The following is a 21,527-nucleotide window of genomic DNA, read 5'->3' on the forward strand; positions in this document are numbered from 1 at the left end:
AGTAACATGAGTAACTATGAAAAGATGCTTGCATATGCAAGCTGTTAATTATGACAGGCTTCTTTCAGATTGTCCTTCTCTACTCTCAGTGGCCCCCTCTGGAGTAGTGCATCCAAGCCTGGGGCCCGCACCATATGAAGGATGTGGAGTGGGTCCACAAGAATGTGGAGGAAGGCCAGAAGGATCATCAGAGGGCTGGAGCACTTCTATGAAAAAAAGGTTGAGGAAGTCAGGCTTCTTCAGCTTTGAGAAGAAGAAAACTCCAGAGAGGATTCATTGCAGACTTCCAGCATTTGAAGGTGTAGGGTGAATAACCCAAAAGAATACTACCCACACAAAATAATGAAAGTGGATGGTATATTTTGTATGGCTTGTCTAGACAACCAGTAAATAAGGAAAGGATCACCTGTCAATGAAGGCCAAAGCTTGTCCAGGACTCCACAGGGGAGGGATTTCAAACAAGAGATCCTTCCCCAGTGGTAGTCAGCCCTTAAATGGGGTCTGGGAGAGGTGGAGCCAGACTCCGCCCCTTCTGACCATACAGGTGAACTGCCTTCACCTGTGCTCCTGCAGCTGACTCAGTGCTTGCCTCAGGTGATCAATCAGTGGTTCAGGCCACGATTCAACAGTTCCCATACAGAAGGGAGCTTACAAGCAAGTGTGGGACCAACTTTGTACACAGTCTGATATAGGACAAGGGGTAATGGTTTTAAAATAAAAGAGGGGAGATGAAGATTAGATGTTAGGAAGCAATTTTTTACTCAGAGAGCAGTGAGGTGCTGGCACAGGGTGCCCAGAGAAGCTGTGGGTGCCCCATTCCTGGAGGTTTTCAAGGCCAGATTGGATGGGGCCCTGGGTACTCTGATCTGATTGGTGGCAGCCCTGCACATGGCAAGGGGATTGAAACAAAATTATCTTTAAGGTCCATACCAACCCAAGCCATTCTATTATTCTATCTAACTCCTAGTTATGGATTGGAAATGTAGGTCTCATGAAATTGCAAGCTGCAATCAATTAACCATACAGAAAAATAATTTTTCAATATTTTGAAGCAAAACCAGTGTTTTGCGAAAGATACAAAATTGACAGCAATGGGTATCCACTACCATGCTTGTTGAGTCTTCCCTGTTTTTTGTTTTGTTTTTCTTTTTGAGATTGCAAAGGTGGAAGGACTGCACAGAACCCAAATTCACTTCATATACAAATAACTTCCAGAAGGAATTATGCTACATCTTACAAACCTGTCTTCATTTACTCCCACTTTAGTCTTCATGTCATATGTATTGTATCGTAAATCTGAATTCAGAGTAATCTCCAACCAAGAGACCCATCTTTTCAATCTCACTATATTCCTTTCCTAAGGTGTTAGGGCTTTTTATTTCTAAATATTAAGCACACTTTCAGAGTTGCTTCTAAGGTGTTTTGTAATATGATTTTATAGAACTACTCAAAGTTTGACAGAGTTTTAAATTGCTCCAAATAAACATCTAGCCTTCCAAAGCTGTGGATTTTGGTTACTAACAACATAGAGCTGTTTAAATCAGTGCACAAGAAACTACTGAAACATCCAAGATATTTTTTTCTTCAACAATATAACAATTTTTTTAAAGGTAGTTTACTAAAACTTGATAGGATAGAAATTTCTAACTGTTACAATAAAGATGCTTAAGAAAACAGAACTACTTAGAAATAAAAAGTAAAAGTACTTACAGTAAGAAGAGTGGTGCTGTTATGAAGCCCTGTAAAATCAGATATTTTTTCCTTTGTAAAGAGGCATTATTAACTTCAGAAGATCCATTTTATAAGCAATAGCAAATAGTAAACAAAGTATACTTCTAAAGGAGAAAACAGGTATAAAACAGGTATAAAACAAGTAATACTGTAGAAAGTTAGTGAGCCACCAATTTTCTGTGTTTTCCACTGTTTTTACAATTATCACAGAAAAAAAGAAATCCATTACCATTCACTTTTCAGTAAGACAAAATCATCACATCAGCTACTAGATGAGTGTATTAGCCCCCACAGAGCCAGGTAGGAAAACAACTGCTTCGCTTCAGTCTTTCTGCTCAGAATCTCAGCCAGCCTGAGCCACCTGATTCAGACTGAGCAATACAAGTGCAAACAGAATGGGAAAGTCAGAATATGGTGTTTCTAGTCTCACTCCTTTAGCGCAAGACTGATTTGATCACATAAAGGTCACAAGATGCGAGAAAATGAGTTTCCTATCCTTGTGCTCTCTACTAAAACAGAAATAACTGGGAAGACAAGCTAGGTTGCTACCCAGACCAACAGATCTTTCGTGCTGAATCTTGACAGTTACTCTTGAATGCATGCTAGACTAAGTAACCATACACTCCAGTTAATAATCATTACCTTTAAGCCTTCTCTACAAAGTATTTTCTTGACAATCAAGTAGGTAAAACAAGAATAGCTTCAGAAAGCTGAGAATTTAGAACAGCCACAGTAATAATTATCACTTAACTGGCTTTTTTTTTTTTTTTTGTATCAGCTGAATTTGCTCATTTTATTTAAGATAGAAGTATTTCTTTGTTTAATGGTTATCACTACCTGATAGACAAAGCAATTAATTATTAGAAAGAAAACAGCTTACCTGAGAACTTTGAGCTTCCTTCCCATAGCTTTTCTAAAGCCATGGTTTTCTCTGTGGTCTCAACAAATCCCTTTGCAAGTTCTTGTATCTCTTTCATGAAGGCTAAGTCAGGTCCTGTGAAGCTCTCTGAACCTCTTTCAACACCTGAAGTACTTTTTCATAGAAAAATAACAGGACAAGAAAGGTAATTACAACCTGTAAGCAAGTCATTGAGAACAATGCTGCCTTATGTCAGTATTCTAAATGTTTTGCTTGCCTTTGTTTTTAGAGCTATTACACATTTTAACCTTATTATTATTATTTTGTTTAGTTTATTAGTGTACAAGTTGCACAAATGAGTCAAAATCTCAAGAAAGCAGATACTGTAAATTTGCTGAGCTGAAGGAGCTCACCTGCCCAAGTACTACAAGTCTGACAGCAGATGGACACATCCAATGAAGTCTTGAATATTTCCAAATGCACTCAAATTTGATTCCTGGTGCATCAAGAGTCCAAACAATGGTGATTCTTTCACAGCCTGTACCCTGAAGTTCACATCTCAATTGCATCTAAGCCAACACACTGCAACCAGTGTCCAGCACAAGGAAGACATTACCAAACAGAATGGGGATAAGACCTCTTTCGAGGCCCTGACAGAAGTTGACAGTTCCCTTTTAGTTTACTAGGCAAAAAACAAACAAACTAAAGCTTTGATAACAATTTCATTACGTTAACAAAAAAAGCAACAACACTAGCACCTGTGCACTGATTCCAAATGACATGCTCCTCAAGGTACTTTCCTATATGAAAAATAACAAGAACCATATCACCAGCTAAATATTTTTCCTTATGCTGACTTACATTCTGAAAGCGTCTGTTAAGAAAACCTATGCCATTTGTACATGAGATACCATGTCGTTTTGTTTTTGTTTTTTTTTTTACGAATACATGCAACAACTTAGAAAAATGTGAAGTAAAAATACTTACAAAAATGTAGTCGGTACTGGCTTTCCCCTCAATTTTAATTTACAGCTTAAAACCCGTCCAATGCTACCATCTAGTGGCTTTTCAGTAACACACATTTTTGAACAATCATTCTACTGTGAAATGAGAAGTTGAGCAATCTTTTACATGTCTCTACAGAACAGTATCAGACTATCCCAAGGCACCATAAGCAATGGAAAAATTATCTTTAACATGTTGCCATGCAGTTTAATTTGTCTTAGAGAAAGTTCAAATGATATAAGGGTGAATTCCTGTAGCAAAAACATTGACAATATTCATTAGAAGAATAACTAACTGGTGCACAAGCACCACTTAAATAGTCTAATATATATATATATATAAATAGTTACATTCCTTTCTTGTCAGACTTGCACATGAATTTAATTTTCAGCACAATTGCTACCTATTGGTAAAGTCAGATCTAATGAGAGATTCACAAACTAAGTTGGTTCTGTCTACCCTGCCTTATTTCTTCCAGTTGATTCCTACAAATATCACCATGAACTTCACTGAGCAGAACTTCATTACAGCAAGTCTCATGAAGAAGCACCCCAAAAGGAACACATCCTGGTTAGACAAACTGCTTCTTTGCAATTATTATCAATTCTCTAGGTGCAAAATTGTCCAGTCACCATTTTTTGACACATTATACAAATTTCAGCAGCGGTGCTATCTCAACTCATACAGGGCCACAGAAATCCTAAGGATACTTCAGCTAGGGTGGAAAAGAAAATACATGAAGAAAGAAGTTCATGGCAGAATCCTAAGCATCACGTAAGCTGCATTCAAGGGCTTACAGAGAGTGAAATTCAGTGTTGAGACTCAATGGACCAAATCACAAAGTTTGGGTTATTTTTAAACTCTGAATTACTGTACAGAGAATATACACAGCCTACTGCTGGAGCATCAAGTTCTTGATTCTTCTAGAACTATGAAACTACTAAGGACACAGAGATCCAAGAGATAAGATAACTTGAGATCATTCACACATACACGGCCTTTATGTCTTTTTAAAAATTGAAAATAATTTGATTCTCCATCAGGAGATAGTTAAGAATAAACATTAAGAACTTTCAGAACTATTTAAACTAGAATAATTTTTATTTCATCTATGATCCTTTGTTGAGTCCATATTACTGTTTTCATCTCAATTAAGTTAGATACTAAGTCAGTCATAAAATAAAAACAATAATGCACGTAACTGGATCAGATATGTTCAAAAGTTCTGCTAAAATACAACCACAATTATAAGAAGCAGATGACAAAGCTAATCTCTCTTGCACTCTCTCCCTGATCCTTATTTGTTCAGACACCCATTTGTTCAGAGTTTTCTGCAACTTTAGATTATGGGTTGATGAGAAAATTTAAGCTTAGAACTACCAATAAGTTCCTTATTGTTTCTGAGCAGCTTATTTAGATCCCAACTTAGTTGCCAGCCAAGAGGATTTCATAAAAATCTTTCACCAACTTCAAATTTTTATGGATTAAAGACAGAACAACTTCTCACGTTATTTTCTTTTGAAAAGAGTTTTAAAAATCAGATTTCTGTGACTCATATGGCAATGTTTAGAGTGGCTAGTAGCCGCACTTCAGCTATTGCCTTTGAAAGCTAGTACAAATTCCAATATTGTGAATGCATCTACTGAGAGGTAGAAACACAGATGGTGTTCAACTACACTGAAAATGTTCTAGCAGTATGCTTTTTGAGAACGAATGAGAGTACAGTGCTTGGACAGAATGAGTAAATCATTTAAAACAAGTCAGTCAGAAAACTAAAATTAATAAATAACCAAACAATACTCTCAGTTTCCACAGAAATTTCCACTTTTTTTTCCTCAAATATCTTCAGAACTTTAAACTAGCAGCTTAATTCACAAAACAAAGTCGATTAAAATAATAATGAGTATTCAAAGTGAAGCACAGAGACAGCATCACAAATAACTTCTGTTGATTAATGTAGCCTTGGATTCCCATGTACAAATCTTGCTATTTTAGAGTCATTGCATTGGGAAAAATGGCACCTTTCTTAAATGGGAGTGTACATCCAGGCTGTCATTTCTGTTGACCTTCCTGTCAGGACCAGGTTGCACTGATAACAATGACTGGAGTATTGGTAAAACCCTCTCCTCCAACTCTACTCTGTTGCACCTTGGATCTTCAAAGCTTGAGTTGATGAAAAGCAGAGTTAAAACAACAGCAAACCCTTAGCTTTTAATTTAACACACTGTAGCTACCTGAACACCTGATAGAACAGGCTGCACTGCGTGAACGCTAATCAGCTCTGTTATCCAAACTTCTCACAAGTCATCCCCACCCAGAAACCACAGTAACAGCTGTCCAGACAAACAGATCCTGAGCTGTTAACTTAACGGGGGACTCCCAGGGGAGGAATGATGGACAATTTCTGGTTTTGCCCCCTCTTGTTCTCACAGCCATTCCTCTGGCTGAGCTTTCTTGGAGTTGAGCTCAAACGTCTTTGGAAGGGGAAATGACAACAGGCATAGTAATAGTTATCAGATTCAGTCTTGTGAAACATGTCACAGTAGTTTTATGCACTGAATATCTGAGCTAAGTTTTAAAGCATTTTATTTTTAACATGGTATTAGGTGGACCGTATTTATTTTCTCATAGCGATGCTACAAGAGTCGCCTAGTTTCTTAACTCAACGCACATAAGACAAGTTCTCTGGGGTGGAAGAAAAATACCAACTTTCTTTACACTCAAGTTAACAGTCAGTTGCTCAGAACAACGAAGAGCAAAACAAGGAATGACAAAGGAAGCCAGAAATCTGTAGGAGAGGACATGAATAATTAGAACTGGGGAGTTAGGAGAAGATATACATTTCATCCCCACTCTTCTCTGACTTGTGACTTTTCAGAAATACTTGCTTGAAGACAAAAAACAAACTATATATAAATATACATTTCTGCCCCTGATGAAACTGAGAAAAGCCTTCGCATCTCTTTGTGCATATAAAAGCAACTGGCATGTCCTAAAGGCACGGCAAAGAAACACTAATTCTGTCGAAATGACCCAGTTACTCAGAATGACAAAAAGAACATTTCAGAGCTCATCTGAGATCTCAGCTGTGACTTGCAATGCCATTTAGCTCAGTTACTTTTTCCTCAGCAAACTCTTTTCTCTACCTGATTGCTGCCCCTGTATTAAAAAAATCTCTCCAAAATACCAAAGCTTCAGCTGTACTGAATCATTTTTCATGGTCTTAGGACAGCCTAGAGGGAAGACATTGCTGTCAGTACCAGTATGCACACTGGACAACAGCTTACTGCCTGTCACAGGAAAATGGGATTTTTCTCACACTGCACACCGTTACAGCCCTTCCAAAATGCAACATACCACAAAAATATAACAAAACTAAAAAGTACTGTTCTGGATTATCAATGGAATGGAAAATCTTTATAACTCCTTTCCTCTCCAAGTCTTTAATTTACAAGGAGGAGCTCTTCTGATTCACCGCTGTTATAGAAATGCAGAAGCCCAAGTATCAATAAACTTGATCACAAGGAAAGCAGAAACGTGAACGGCTGAGCAAAAATAAAAGGCTGAGCCAGGAGCCAATGTGACACCAGCATAGGCAGTTCCCTTGCTGACAGGGGGCCATCTCCCATGGTCCCAGCTGTCGAGTAGAGACTGAATTGGGTAACTGGCTCCACTGACAACAACAGCACAGTGGGATGAGCCTAGTAGTCCTGTCAAAATTCAAAACAAAAGATACACTTTGAGCCCGAGGAGACCACCAGGAAGATTGAGACAGAGATTGGCCCAGGGCTCCAACCCACATAAGGCCCTGGCATAGCAGAGATGACATCTATACTTGTTCCAGCTTTCAGCTATCACTGACCGACATCCCAGCATCCTGCACCACTCTGTCCAAAGCAGCACATGGGAAACAGAAAATAGCTTTCCACATGATTTTGACCATAGGCTTGACATTGCACACTATGTGTGTATTTTAGCATAAATAAAACGCAGAGCTGGCTATTAACTTCTTGCAAGTCTCCCACTTTTCTCTTCGATTTGATGCATGATTCCATGCACTCCCCATGCAACCTCCCTTCCTTTCTCATGTGTATTGTCCAGAAAAAGTCCATGATGTGATAGAAGCAAAATGTGGTCTCAGCACACAGAGGTATAAGGTGATAGCTCAGTTTCAAATTTTTGCAGGTCTAACAAATACTTCATTGGGAAGTTAACAGGTCTTGATGCTGATACTATCTACTACATCTGTGTAAACACTATATGCAAGGGGGATTGGAATTGATAATCTTCAGAGGTTCCTTCCAACCCCTATAACTCTGCAATTGTGTGAATCTAAATAAAGAGAAATAAATCAACTTTCTAAGAAGTAACACTTCTGAGTCTTGTTTTTGTCATCTTTAGTATTCCAAGTACAATAAAATCTAAGCTTAATTTTTGGGGGGGCATTGAAAAGTCTAACAAACATAGATCTAGGCAGCTAAGTTGGGATTTGACCTTGCAACCCATTCTGCAAGATTGGCAATGGAATTAAAAACATCAAAATATATTATGTCTATATGCACATGCATACTCATTTTTCCATGGGAGCGTAAAGCTACAGGAGGATACTGTGCTGGATGGTTATGACATGATTTACACGTTCTTCCTTTCACTCTGCACCAGTAAGATCGGTAGGACTGTGGAAAAATTGGAAAAGACAATGGAAAAAATGTCCTTTGCTTTGGGAGTTCCTACATATATTCAGAATGCTAAGGAGGTCTGAGACACCACTATGTTTGATAGACTAGGAAATCACATCAAATTGCTGCAAGCCTGAAGCTTTCGTAGTGGCTGAAAAAAGGAGTAGGGAACAAAGCCTTTGGCCAGTTTGGGTCAGCTGTCCTGGCTGTGTTCCTCCCCAATTTCTGTGCCCCTCCAGCTTCCAAACTGGCAGGGCTGCAAAAGAAACAGACTTTGCAATAACTGAAAACAACATGCATTGTCACCACTATTTCCAATATTAAAAAAAATAAAAATGGAACATGTCATCATATGAACCTCCATGAAGAAAACCAACTCTATCCCAGCCAAAACCACGACAAAGGGGGCTGATATTGCTGAAAAGTTACTGAGTTAATCATAGTCTTCACCTGACTCATCTGCTCACCAGAAGTCTGTTGATGGAGCCTGCTGTCCTGGACAGCTATTTGGATGGTTTATGGTTCTCATAATGGAAGTTCTAAGAGAAGCCACAGGATTATTATTTTTTTTTCCTCCAAACAACAGCTGTATTTTAAACTGTAAGCAACAAAGTGATATGTATTGTGAAAAGAAACATCACATGTCCATGAAAACTGTACAGTCTTTGATTTACCTTTAATAAATACAACATTGTTCACGAAAAGCATCCCTGAAAGGGGCTACAAAGAACCAGCTATGGTTTGACATAAATCCTCAAAGGGAAGATATTTAATACTGGTATTCCTACACCACCCCTTCTCTCTAGTCAACACAGGGACATTGTAGAGTTCAGTTGTATTCGGCCGATCAAGCTGACAACCAGGATTCCTAAGGCTGCTGGCAGCCAGCATAAGCCAGAGCAACATTTAGGCTGATTTAATTTATGCTGATGGACCTACTGGAATAGACTGACCTCAGGATGAACCTTATGTTACCTTTTACCCTTTTCCCAACATAGGTTATGATATTCAGTGTAGTTTTCTGAGGATACAAATATACATACACAAATGTATTTTATTTTTCAATTAAAAAAAAAGCAACTGAATTATTTCCATCATTCTTAAGTAGGTCTAAGACTGCCTCCAGGAAATTTCTCCCTGTTTTTCTTCAGAGCTGAAATATAATTTGGGCAGTTCAGTCAAAGTAGTGTAAATAATCATGCAAGGCAGTCAATATAATTCATTACTCCTAGGGGCTTGACACACTTAAAATAGCAACTGGAGCGGCGATGTAAATAAAAACTATCCATTTAGTCTTTAAAAAAAAAATTCCTAAGAGCTATTAAAACACCACAGCCCAATAATATAATACAACTACTGCAATTAACAAACTTTGCACAGTCTGCAAGACCACAGCATAGAGGCTTGTTACCTTCTCTTTGTCTAAACCTGAAATGGGCCTGCAGTTGTGATTTTTTTTCTGGACAATACTACTATAGTTTTACAAGGAGTAAAACATGATCATCCAAAGCAGACTAAGATATTTATGACTAACATAGGAAAGCAGCACAGGTCAACATGATCTCAGTCCAGAGGCCTTTCCAGAGGCCTCAGAAAGGGGGCACTTAGGATTCATGGTGCTGGAGTGGTATGGGTTGGTAAAAGATCAGGCACATGCTGGCTTTGGAAAGCCCATGACAGTATGCAACTCAGTAGCAGTCCAAGTGCAGAACAATTGCTGGACAAAGCTAATTTCATGACAATATCAGGAAAGAAAACCAACATGTATCTAACATCAAGACATGCCTGGATGCCTGCCTGTGTTCTAGGGAGCCTGCTTCAGCAGGGATGTTGGACTAGATGATCTCTAGAGGTCCCTTCCAACCCCTACAATTCTGTGATCTTTTAAAGATAACATATACATATGGATGCATCACATAAATTCAGCGGTAACATGAAGCTGCAGACTAGTCAAGGAAGGTATAAAAACACGTTAGTAAACAAAGATTATCTCAAATGCACCCTAGCATGAAAAGGAAGATACCAACAACACCGCATTATTGCAGATAAAGGGCTCCAGATCACAACCTGCCATAACAACCCCACTGCCACTGGGCTGAAGCTACTGACCTTATGAGCAGGGGAAGGATGAGCACAAACCCAAGGAAAGGGGGTAAGTGGTTGTATAACAATCTCAGAAATGCAATTATTATTGGTTTTTTCATTTTCAAACATTACTACAGTACAGTTGCTTCCGTATATAAATATTTTGTACAATATATCTGTTTTAATAAAGATTCCTGGCTTAAATTTTTACCATTTCAATTCTAGTAATAAATACTGCTTTTTAAGTACAAATACCTTCTTTGTAAAAGATTTATTTTGCATGGTCTTAAGATCAATCAATACCTCTCTACATATAAAAAATACCTAGAATAGGTGAATCAAACCAAGTATTATGGTCAGTTACTGCAATCAGAAACTTTCTGACTTGCTGCAAGCTGAATTCATCTGTAAATTTCTACAATAACAAACCATAAAACTTCATAGTTGATCAGCTAAGTCAAGCCCATCAGATTTTTTTTTTTGGTAGATATTCTCCATTTTCTGAGTATAAACATAAATATATACAAGCATATTTAGTTTAGCTCACTTTAATTGGTCTTAATGTTTTTGAAAGGTTGTTTGTGACCATACTCTTCAGCCACAGATGGTGTCTATTTATGCAAGTGTTTTGCATTTCAGATATTTTTCAACATTTTGAAGCTATGGAAATACCACATTTCTTAAAAAAAGTTCAAATTTAGGTTCACCTTTTTCTGGATGCTGGGATCCTGTGACAAAGCCTTCCTACAGTCTAATTGTTCACATTCTCTTATTAACAGAAGTCCTGCTGCTCCTTTTTGGCTCTCTGTAGATCTTAAGAGCTATCTTTGTTGTGCTTTTCTATGTTTACACTTCCCACCATATATGGTATATTTTTGGTTTGCCAGACTCATCTTTGCTGAACAATAGTTTCAGTGAAGCATAGAAGTGTGGTCTCACATGCAGCAGTTGCAAGAGGTGCAAGAAAATCACAAAATTTTCCCAACTTTCCCTAAAACAGCTTTTAGCGACTGACAACAGCATGGAATGTCCATGAAGGGCAATGCAAACTAGAAAGAGACATATAAGAAAGTCTTTTGTCTTCTGCATTCATAATTATATTAAAAAAAAAACTTAATGTGGATACAAAACTTCTGTTCTTCCTATCTACAAGACAAAAACATTTGCTGTCAAAAAAAGACAAACTGTGACACTTAACAGCACTTGTACATCTTACCGTAAGCGGCTGTATTTCTGTGTTGAGTAACTAGTATTCCTGCATCTTGAGCCAACATTACAGAAAAGAGTCTGCATGAAAGGATACAGGCCCCGGCTTGGCAAATCCCTAGCTTCTAAATAACCTAAAATCAAACAGCAACAGAATTAAAACAAGCTAGATCAGAATACATGAGTTCTCATTAAATACTATTTCCTCTTTTCTTCAAGGTTTTCATGAGATGAAGGAACCTGCATTGTTATATCTGAATTTACATTCAAGATCGTCTAAAATGAAGCTTTTTCATATTCTCTGAGAATGTAAGCTTCAAAATGATGTTTTTTTATTTTGCAACTTAAGGGACAGCTATAGGGTTCCAATTTAACTTCATTTCTCAATTTAAAAGAGCTAAAATTAAAAATATTGAAAGATCATTCTGTTTTCCTCAACATAACCTTCGTATGGCAATCGTTATATCAAATTTAGGTGTAAATATGTAAAACTAGTGTGACAAATGGTACTGTAAAATCTATTTTTTTCCCTGTCTAAACATGAGTTGCTTAGAGTCACAGCTGGACAAGACTGAATCATACCCTAGACTTCTCTCCATTTACTCCACTATATGCAAGTAACCCCGATGATTTATCTTTAAAATTTCCTAAATGCTTGTTAAAGGAGAGTCCAGAGGAAAAAAAGAGCACAAGTGAAACAAAACATACAGTTTTCTTTGTATTTTGGAGGCTCTTGGAAGCGGATTGCAGCCAAAATCAGGAAGAGCATGCATGGCCAGAGTATTTCAGAGAGAGACAAGACCTGAAAAAGGAAATGAAAACATTCAGTGCTACAAGAAAAAAAAAAAAAAAAAAAAAAGAATTTGGTAACAAATCACTTAAGGTTGAATGTATTTTAATACAAAAAAAATTCCTTCTACAAGTGCTTACAGCAAAATAAAATAATTAGAAACAAAAGCAATTTAAAGTTTATTTCAAAATTCTTATAACTCTACCAAATACACTGCTTTCAGAGTACAAATGCAGTTTTCAGCTCTTCTGATAATGTTCTTATGTAATACCCTCAGATCAATATAAAATAAGCCTGACACAGCACAATTACAGTTTTCCTACAGCTGATCCTCTTCAGAACTCAGTGTTGCACTGTATCTTGCTGAAGTTCCTCATGCTCTCCTGTTGCCTGCTGTCCTAAATCACAGATTCACACCATTGTAAGGGTTGGGAGGGACCTTTAGATATTATTGAGTCCAACCCCCCAAAGCAGCTCCCTAGCCCAGGTAGCACAGGTAGGTGTCCAGGCGGGTCTTGAACATCTCCAGATAAGGAGACTCCACAATCTCTCTAGGCAGCCTGTGCCAGTGCTCCATCACCTGCACTGTGAAAAAAATCCCACGCACGTTTGTAGGAACTGTGACTGGCACATCCTCTCACCCTCCTCAAGCTCCTCGACTGAACCACTGCATCCTTACTTTCAACTGCAGTCATTACTCTCTAAAAGCTGCTTTCCTCACCCATTCTCATCATGGCAATGAGATGCTCTGAGGCCTAGCTAGTAGGCTTCAGACTAGCCATAGCCTCAGGTTTCACCACCTTCCCATTTCCAGGGCCACAATGGAAACACACCCAAGGTTGTGAAATGTGGGAAGTATAGAAATCAAGTATGTTTCATATGACCAAAAAGCATCTGCTTCCACCTCCAGATGCGCTGCACCTGCTTGCACCTCCAGGAAGAAGATATAGAATCCTTCTGGGGAGAGCTACAACAGAAAAGAAAAGCAAGCAAAAACCCCACAGGTATCTCAGTTTTCAGCTGAAAAAATAAAAATTAAAACAAATAACCACTGATATTTGACAAAACTTCTAAAAGAAATCACTGATATGAGGGTAGTGAAAGCGAGAATAGACTTCTTGATCTGCTAGTAAGACAGTCAGGGAAGGATGAAGACTAACCTTGGTAACAAGAACACAATGCAAAAGACACATTAAATATCTCCCATAGGAGATAATAAAAGAGGTTTTTAGCTTATCTGAAAGTAACTGGGGATTTTTACTTCAAAACATAACTTTGTTGTTGATTAAAATGCCACTGAGAAAGCAGTTCCTAAGGTTAGGTACGTTAGAAAGACAGCTGGGAAAAGTAACATAAGAAAAAAACCCAGAAATAGTCATGTCTGTGAAAAAGGCCTGGTAAACCTACTCAAAACCAAGTAGAAGGTAACCAAACAACCATTTTGGTTGCCTTCTCATATGGTTTTCCATTTTCAGTGAAGGACAAAACTTTGCTGGACACAGAGCCATCCCACAGGTCCCCAGAACATGAACACAAGCCCAACTACAGCCAGCTTCAACCAGGAGTTCAGATCATATAATGGTGATGAGGCAGATCTGAGAGAAGTCAGAAATTCAACCCGCAGATCAAAGGCAAGTCCAGTAAGAGCAACCACAATCAGTCACTACCCTGTACTACCCAGACAGGGCCATGACCAGGTACAATGGCCAGACTGAGTTAAATAAGGCAGTGCTGGGTGAATGGGTGGAGGTCCCAGGGGAGGCTGTTTAGGCTGATTAAGACCTATCTGTGCTCTTAGGGCCCTTGACTCTTGTGTATATGTGACTAGGAACTTTTGGTGTATTTAGGTATTTATAATGTTGTGCATATAATGTAGAGGTTGTTTGTTTTTGGTCTTTTCTCCCCTCTTGTCATCGTTCTTTGCTCTCACTCATCTTTCTATAAGCTGTAGCAGCTATGTGGAATCATAGAGTGGTTTGAGTTGGCAGGGACCTTAAAGATGTATTCAGTTAACCCCCTGTTGTAGGTAGGGCTGCCATCTACCAGTTCAGGCTACCCAGGGTGCCATCCAACCTGGCCTTGGGAACCCACAGCTTCTCTGGGCAACATGTTCCTGTTCCTCACTACTGTCCAAGTAGAGAATTTCTTCCTAACTTCTAACCTAAATCTCCTTTTTTTTTTTTTTTTTTTTTTTTGTTTAAAACTGTTGTCCCTTGTCCTGTTGCTGCAGTCCCTTATAAGGAGTCCCACTCCAGCTTTTGTCTAGGCCCTTTTCGGTACTGAAATGCTGTGATGAGGTCTGCCTGGATCCTTCTCTTATCCACAATAACCCCAATTCTTTCTTCCTAGGAGAGGTGTTCTAACCTTCTAGCCATCCTTGTGATGCTCCTCTGGACCTACTCCAACAGCTCCATGCCCTTCTTAGGCTGAAGATGTAATATGGTTATAATAATGCAGTTGCTGGTAGTATGTATCTTCTGAGCTTCCAAAGTACATAGTTCAGAAGCTAAAACCACCTCAAATACTCTTAAGTGCAGATAGGGCACATTCATGGATCACTATTTGCACAGTGAGCATATAAGGAGGTTTTCCAAAATGTACTGGGACAATCCCTGGCTCTGGAGATGCAGAAATAAGTTTGGTTTGGGTCATTCGTTATAGTTCCTGGTTTGGGGAATTTTGCATCTCACTAAGTTCTCTGTTCAGGAAAGAAGCCAGTAAGGGAAACTTAAAACTTAACAAGAATTTTTTCCTTCAAAAAATACATGAGGGAAAACTAGGCAGAGCAGATGAGAAGAAAATCAGCATGCAGAAGAGCAGGAGGTACTAAGCCATTTAAGACACACGGGTTAAAATATGAGGAACCAGGAGCATTAAGAACTGTTTGGGAATGATGAAGAATATAACCAACAGCATCCTTTCCAAAAATATATCAATAATATTTTTAAAATATATCACCTGAAATCATATGAAAATGCAATTCTCTCTCTAAATCACAAATTTATTAAGTAAAATATTTCTGAAATGAAAAGTTGTATCTTTATTTAATTGAAGTAATTAAATCTGAAGTAGCCATCATGCCTCACTGCATCACCTAGATTGACACAGACAAGGAAAATCAATGAGAAAATATTAATTGTAGTGACAATTTTTTTGTTCCATAATGTTATTTCACTTGATAAAATACTCTCCTTTTGATTTTAAAATAATTAAAATGTTGGATCCTAATTATATGCACACCACACTGATCATTGGTATCACCAACGATTACTTCTAATGTGAAGGAAATTGATTTTAATCCTTGTTACTTCTACATGCACTGGTAGTATCTAACAATAATTAAAATGTAATCTGTGGCTCTTCAAAAACATTTATGAGATTTCCTATCACAGTTTCAAACTGTGAAGCATTACTGAACTTCAGCCATTTTAGAATTAAATCATACTACTGTTCTATATGTATATTTTCAACAAGGAGACAAAAGGCAAAACAAGAACCACTAGCAGTCAGACAGTCCTTAAACAGAGTGCAGAGAGAAGGGAAAATCAAGACAGACTGATAGATACACTATTTCCAACAGCAAAGTCAGAATACACTCTTCCTAGCAAAGTAAGGTTTGAAATATTAAATTTATTCTATCATTTCCAAAAACTCACCGGTTGCCTCACACGGCAGAGCCAGTTCTTCCAAAACAGAGCCTTGAATTGGTGTAGTGCGTGCCCCATTATCCTCTTTTCTTCATCTGCTTAGAGAGTGGCTTCTTCAAGACTTTCTAGCCAAGGATCATCTCAACAAGCAGTCTGAACGTATTGTTCAGTAGCTGAGTGATTCCAGCAGTGAGGAAAAGTGCAAGAGATTTGCCTGCTTATTGCGAACAGATGAGATTATGTTTCTGCCTCTTGTTTTGCTTTCATGGAGGAATCTCATCTTTCCTCTTGCTTCTCAGTGCATTGAACAGTGAGGGGATGGGTTTGATGCCTTCAGGGTGCTTTACTCCACTGCATATATTCTGCACTTGTTTATATTTTTATGCCATAAAAATGAATGCAAATAAGAGGAAAAAAAAACAGACAAGATATTAAATGCCTTTGTCTTTTACCAGAGTTGAGTGACCCTGCATCTGTAGTGTTAATGTCATTTCATATGCATATTCATAGCCTTTTGAAAAAAAAGTATAAGTTTCTTTTTGAAAAAAAGAAAGTAAGTACGCTATTTAGCCTTATGAAGACACATCCAGCACTGCGGTGATCTCATCACAGCATCATCATATATATACAATGTATATGTAATATATATGTGTGTATGTAATTTTATCTTACAGTGGTTGTTTAACATTTATTTTTCCTTTTTCACTAAATATTAACTTATTTTAAAATGTTATATTCTGAATCACACATACACACCAAGACAGTGCTATGCATGAACAAGCATTCTTTATCTTTTGTTACCGCTGAACAAACTGGATCATTACACTTTCTGCAAATTGTATTACAATTGAATGAAAGAGCCAGCTTAACATGCATGGCTGTTTTTGGGGTTTTTTTTTTAAGAGTAAAATCCCCAAGTACTTAAAAACCTTTTAAATATAGAAGTCTTTAGTGAGGAATCTGACTTCCTCAAGTTTTAAGCTAAGAAGGCAATAAAAAAAAATCAAGAAGTCTGATATTTCTGTGATAAGCAACCATTCATCTGTAGGTCCACTGAGTTTTGCCACTTTCCTTGGGGTGATGCTCAGATGGTGTCTTACGGAGAGTGCCTCAGCTTTCCTTCCCCAGCTCTGGTCCTCCAGAGCAATCTGCGAAGCTTAGTTACTCTGCTTTGTGTTAAACTGACTGATTAACCTGATAAAATCTTTGCATTTGAAATGGTGCAAATTGCTCTTTTATTTTTTAATTTTCTTTGGATTCAAGGAGTAGTGCAATTAAGAAAATACATATTTTATAGTTGTCACAAGTATTAGATACTGGTAAAAATTCTCTTCCTGAAATCAGAAATCACAGGTGCAGTAATGGAATAACAGGACTAACTGAGCACTTATTCCTCAAATAAGGTGTGTTTTTCTTTCCTTTTCTCTGAGGCTGAAGAATTACTGCTTAGTGAAGTAATCACTTAAATTTAAATAGAAATGTAGATGTCCTCAGGACTCCTGATGTGCCCCCACCTCTCCCATTCTGGAGCCCTCCTCATGTTACGCCTCACAGAGGCAGAGAGCACCTGAGTGGACAGCCCAGAAGGAAGAAGGTACCACACAGAGGAGCTCCACTTTATAACTGCCCCTTGCCTATAGGATGGCTTTCATTCTAGTCAAGCAATGTAAAAATCCCCCTAATTCAGAGTATGCACAGTAACCTTGCTCCCCAGGAGCAAAGACGAAAATCCAGGAGAGCTGAGGTGAAAATTCTGTGTATAGTCCAAGCATGCATTTTTACACATTTATTTGTATATAGTTGAATGCTGTGAATATGTGTAGGGGCTCATGCAGCAATTTTGGAAGGCTGGAGGCCGGAATCTGTATCGAGTGATTTGTAGGAGATGATAAACTAATCAGTGAGTATAATGAATTTCAAGCAGTTTTTATCAAAGTAACTGATACAGTTCCCACAGTATGCAAACCATCTGCCAAATTATTCTGAACAAGTAATTCTGCAAAATCTCTGCTCATCTGACCGTATGATGTACATAATTTGATATGCTGTATATAATTACATACTCATAAACATTGCATTCTGATTTGTAATGCTAAACAGCTCTTCGTGAATATAGGAAACAACCGGTTTGTATACAATTAATTGTCAGCACTAATTAGTTACCAACTCTTCATTTTACTATATAAGAAAGCCAATGATAAAGAACGTTCACCAGGGAGATCACAGTCACAGGATGATAGGGGTTGGAGGGGACCTCTAGAGACCATCTAGTCCACACCCCTGCTAAAGCAGGTTTCCCTACAGTGGGTAGTGCAAGAAAGCATCCAGGCAGGTTTAGAGTATCTCTGGAGAAAATGACTCCACAATCTCTGGGCAGCCTGGTCCAGTGCTCTGAAACCCTCACAGTAAATAAGTTCTTTCTCAATGTTAGTTTCATTCACCCTCCGGTATCATCATCCCTTCCTAAAGAAATTCATTCCTGCCTGTAAGGTGTTGTCTAGTAGCACACTTCTTTTTCTAGAACAAAGCAGATGAAAGCCAAAGATAACCTCATAAACATTCATCCATGAACAATCCCTTTGGTGGCATTCTGGGAAATTACTTCTAAAACAGGCTTCATTGTATCATTTGCCATGTTCTAGAAAGATGAGAAATATGAGATCAGCCCTTCCTGACAAACACTTGGCACAAAAGAAATGACAATATTAAAAATTAAGCAGACATGCAGGATAAGCAGATTAGTTTTGAAAAATGCATCAGCTGTTTTGCTGCCAACCTGAATGTTCTTGAGTTCTCTATGTTTCATCAGCCCAGTGCCAGGCAGTAACCTGTATAGGTGCTAGCCCTAAACAGCATGTTTGTTTAGGAGTTACATGTACAACAGCAATGTCTTGAACATTGCAGTGCAAATTAGAAGGTAATACATTTCATTATGTGCTCCACTCATTCTTTCTGGAATAGGAAGTGTATGTATGTTCAGAATCAAGTGGACAGGGCAGGACAAAATAGAGCAACACATGCTCTTTGATTTCTGCTCAGAGTGAGCAGGCTGTCACAGTGCTGAAATGGACATTTGAGTGCACAGGCTATCTGGAACCATGGGGGCAGAAAAGGCAGCAAACCCTGCGCCAGCATCCAGCTTTGGCTTAAAAGCTGATTAATTTTTGGTACTACCAATACTCCATGTCTGGCCTACAGCTTTAGTGTATGCTAATTACAGCTCAGTTGGCAAACACATTCAAAGAAACTTAGTTTTATATGTTAAGTATATTACAGGCCAGGAGCTATGCATACTGTTTGGTAGACAGGAATGCAGTATTGTTGTGTGACAGCATGGCTGGGAATCAGACAGACCGGCTTGTTTTCCTACCACTACCCACAGCTCGTCTCATAGTGCTTGCTGTGTGATCACAAGGCTTCCCTTTGAACTGGTGAGGAGCACTGCTTGTAAGTATTGACACAGCACAGTCCTTTGCCACAGACAAAGCAGAATGACATCAATTCAAGACAAGTCAATTCATCTTGCTGGGAGACGCTTCCGTGGGCGGTTAGGAGACGACATAAAACGTTGGTTGCGGGAAGGGACCAGTAATTGGTTGGATTAAAATGGAGCTATGTGATGTGAAAGAAGGACAGCAGTCTAAACTGGGCAAGTAGGCCACTGGTGGGGCTGCACTTCTGGGCAGCTCTAGGAATTGCGTTCTTGTAATGGGACTGACTGATGGTAAACTGCAGGAAATTTTCTCGAAGTTACAAGCTGACAAGAAGCATTCAGAATCAGGTCTCTGTGTCATGTGAAACAGGCTTTGTCTGCTTTTCCCACTGCAGCATTTTCCTGTAGCCTGCGCAGAAGCATTGCCCCTGTCAGCATTACTTCTGCTTTTATGTGGCAGTTTCACATTTAGTGCTGTTTCACTCAGTGACCTGTTTTCTTTCTGTTGTACCACAGGCAGAGGACTTCTTTTTATCTGTAATTTATTTCATACTCTGGAGTAAAATACAAAGTGGTAATCATTTTAGAAAAACAAACCATGTATTTAAGTGACTCCAATTTAAAGACCGAATAACTTTCTGCAAAAACAGATCCTAATATCTTACATAAAACAGCTGCAATATTATCACCACCATGCTTTCCTGCAGCCACAGATTGCACACAGGTCAAATCCCAAACTTAGCTGCTCCCTGCACCGGGAAGGGAGTGCTGATGGGCACGTCCACATGCTCTCTCTTTGGTTTCTTCCCCTCAGCTTGACAGTGGAAATGAAACACATCTCCAATTGCATGCATTTTATTTTGGAACATTCTCAGATCCAGGAGAACTTGAGATGGAAATCCATCTCTGTTACACAACACACTGAAAATCCCTTGAAAGAACACAGGAAGAATCTTTAAGAAGATATTATGTACTAAATGTGTGTAATTATATTTTCAGAAAATACCAAAAATACCCTCTGATAAGAATTGTCTTGTTTTAAAGGGATAAAAGCTTTTATACTGTAAGCATTTTTGGCAATAGGTCATTCCACCACACTTCCCTTCAGGATTTCTCGTAACTTCTACCAAAGAAAAACTTCCTATGAAGTACATCAAGATGCAAAACTTAAAAATTAACTTCTTCAAGTGAATTCAACTTTATCAAATTCACCAAGTTACTTCTCTTTCTCAGTCTCTTTCAAATTTGCAACAGATCTCTTTTAACCTATCTTCATTAGGCCAGAACCCCAGGAATCAAGAAACAGACCTTTGGTAGAAAAACCATTTTCTCATACTCACATCCTAGTCACATCTGCCTTCCTCCTTTGCTTTCTTCCACTCTGATCTCCAGAGTAAACTGTGTCTGTAGTGTATTGTTAAGTATATGCTGACTAGACAGCAAAAGTGGGTTGCAGACTTCGTTGATATTCCAAGAGATGCTGCAGCATCAAACACTCATTACATGTTCTCTCTCCTTTAAAAATAAGGTATTAATCCTGATTCACATTCTGCATCCAACATATGTTGATTTTCTACATGATACAGGAATGTAAATGGCTGGTGGTAAATAACTAATTTACATATAAAAGCCTGTTAAGTATTTTGTAATGCTTTATGGACCTCAGTAAAACCTACAGGAAAGTAGCTTCACTGCCGGATGCACACAACTGATTCATTTCTTTATCTTTCTGTCCAGATACAGACACAAGGGGTAATTCAATTGTTCTTATCAGGGTAACCTTCTGGCAAGTTTCCTCTGAAGCCAAGAGATTTTTTTTGGCATGTAGGATGTCTTTATACAGAACCCTCTTGTATTATGAATCCAGTACTGCAGTGACCAGTGGGGAGAAAAAAAAATAAACCAGCATATTTGGTCTCTTTCGATTTCTATATATTTTTTTCTTTTTTATGATACAATCCTTTATATGACCTATTAGAAAGAAGAAAAATATTCCAAAAGGAAGAAAAGTATGATGCCCTGACAAATGGAGGGAAGGAAAAGGACATGGCCGAAGTATTCCAGTAGTTTTCCACCATCTGACTCTACATAG

General features: G+C 38.4%; 1 protein-coding gene across 1 annotated transcript in view; it reads right to left on the minus strand.

Moving 5' to 3' along the window:
- Positions 1–16,080, minus strand: part of ABCA13 (ATP binding cassette subfamily A member 13) — a 162,663-nt gene extending 146,583 nt beyond the window's left edge. The window contains exons 1-5 of the mRNA XM_065753646.1: positions 16,012–16,080; positions 12,274–12,367; positions 11,576–11,699; positions 2,612–2,763; positions 1,711–1,739 (exon numbers count right to left, since the gene is read on the minus strand). Coding sequence (XP_065609718.1) covers positions 1,711–1,739; positions 2,612–2,763; positions 11,576–11,699; positions 12,274–12,367; positions 16,012–16,080 — 468 coding nt within the window. The remainder of the gene's footprint in view (positions 1–1,710; positions 1,740–2,611; positions 2,764–11,575; positions 11,700–12,273; positions 12,368–16,011) is intronic.
- Positions 16,081–21,527: the final 5,447 nt, after the last annotated feature.

This window comes from Cyrtonyx montezumae, unplaced genomic scaffold (assembly GCF_038088225.1).
Source record: "Cyrtonyx montezumae isolate F1298 unplaced genomic scaffold, pur_monq_1.0 scaffold_8, whole genome shotgun sequence".
NCBI lineage: Eukaryota > Metazoa > Chordata > Aves > Galliformes > Odontophoridae > Cyrtonyx > Cyrtonyx montezumae.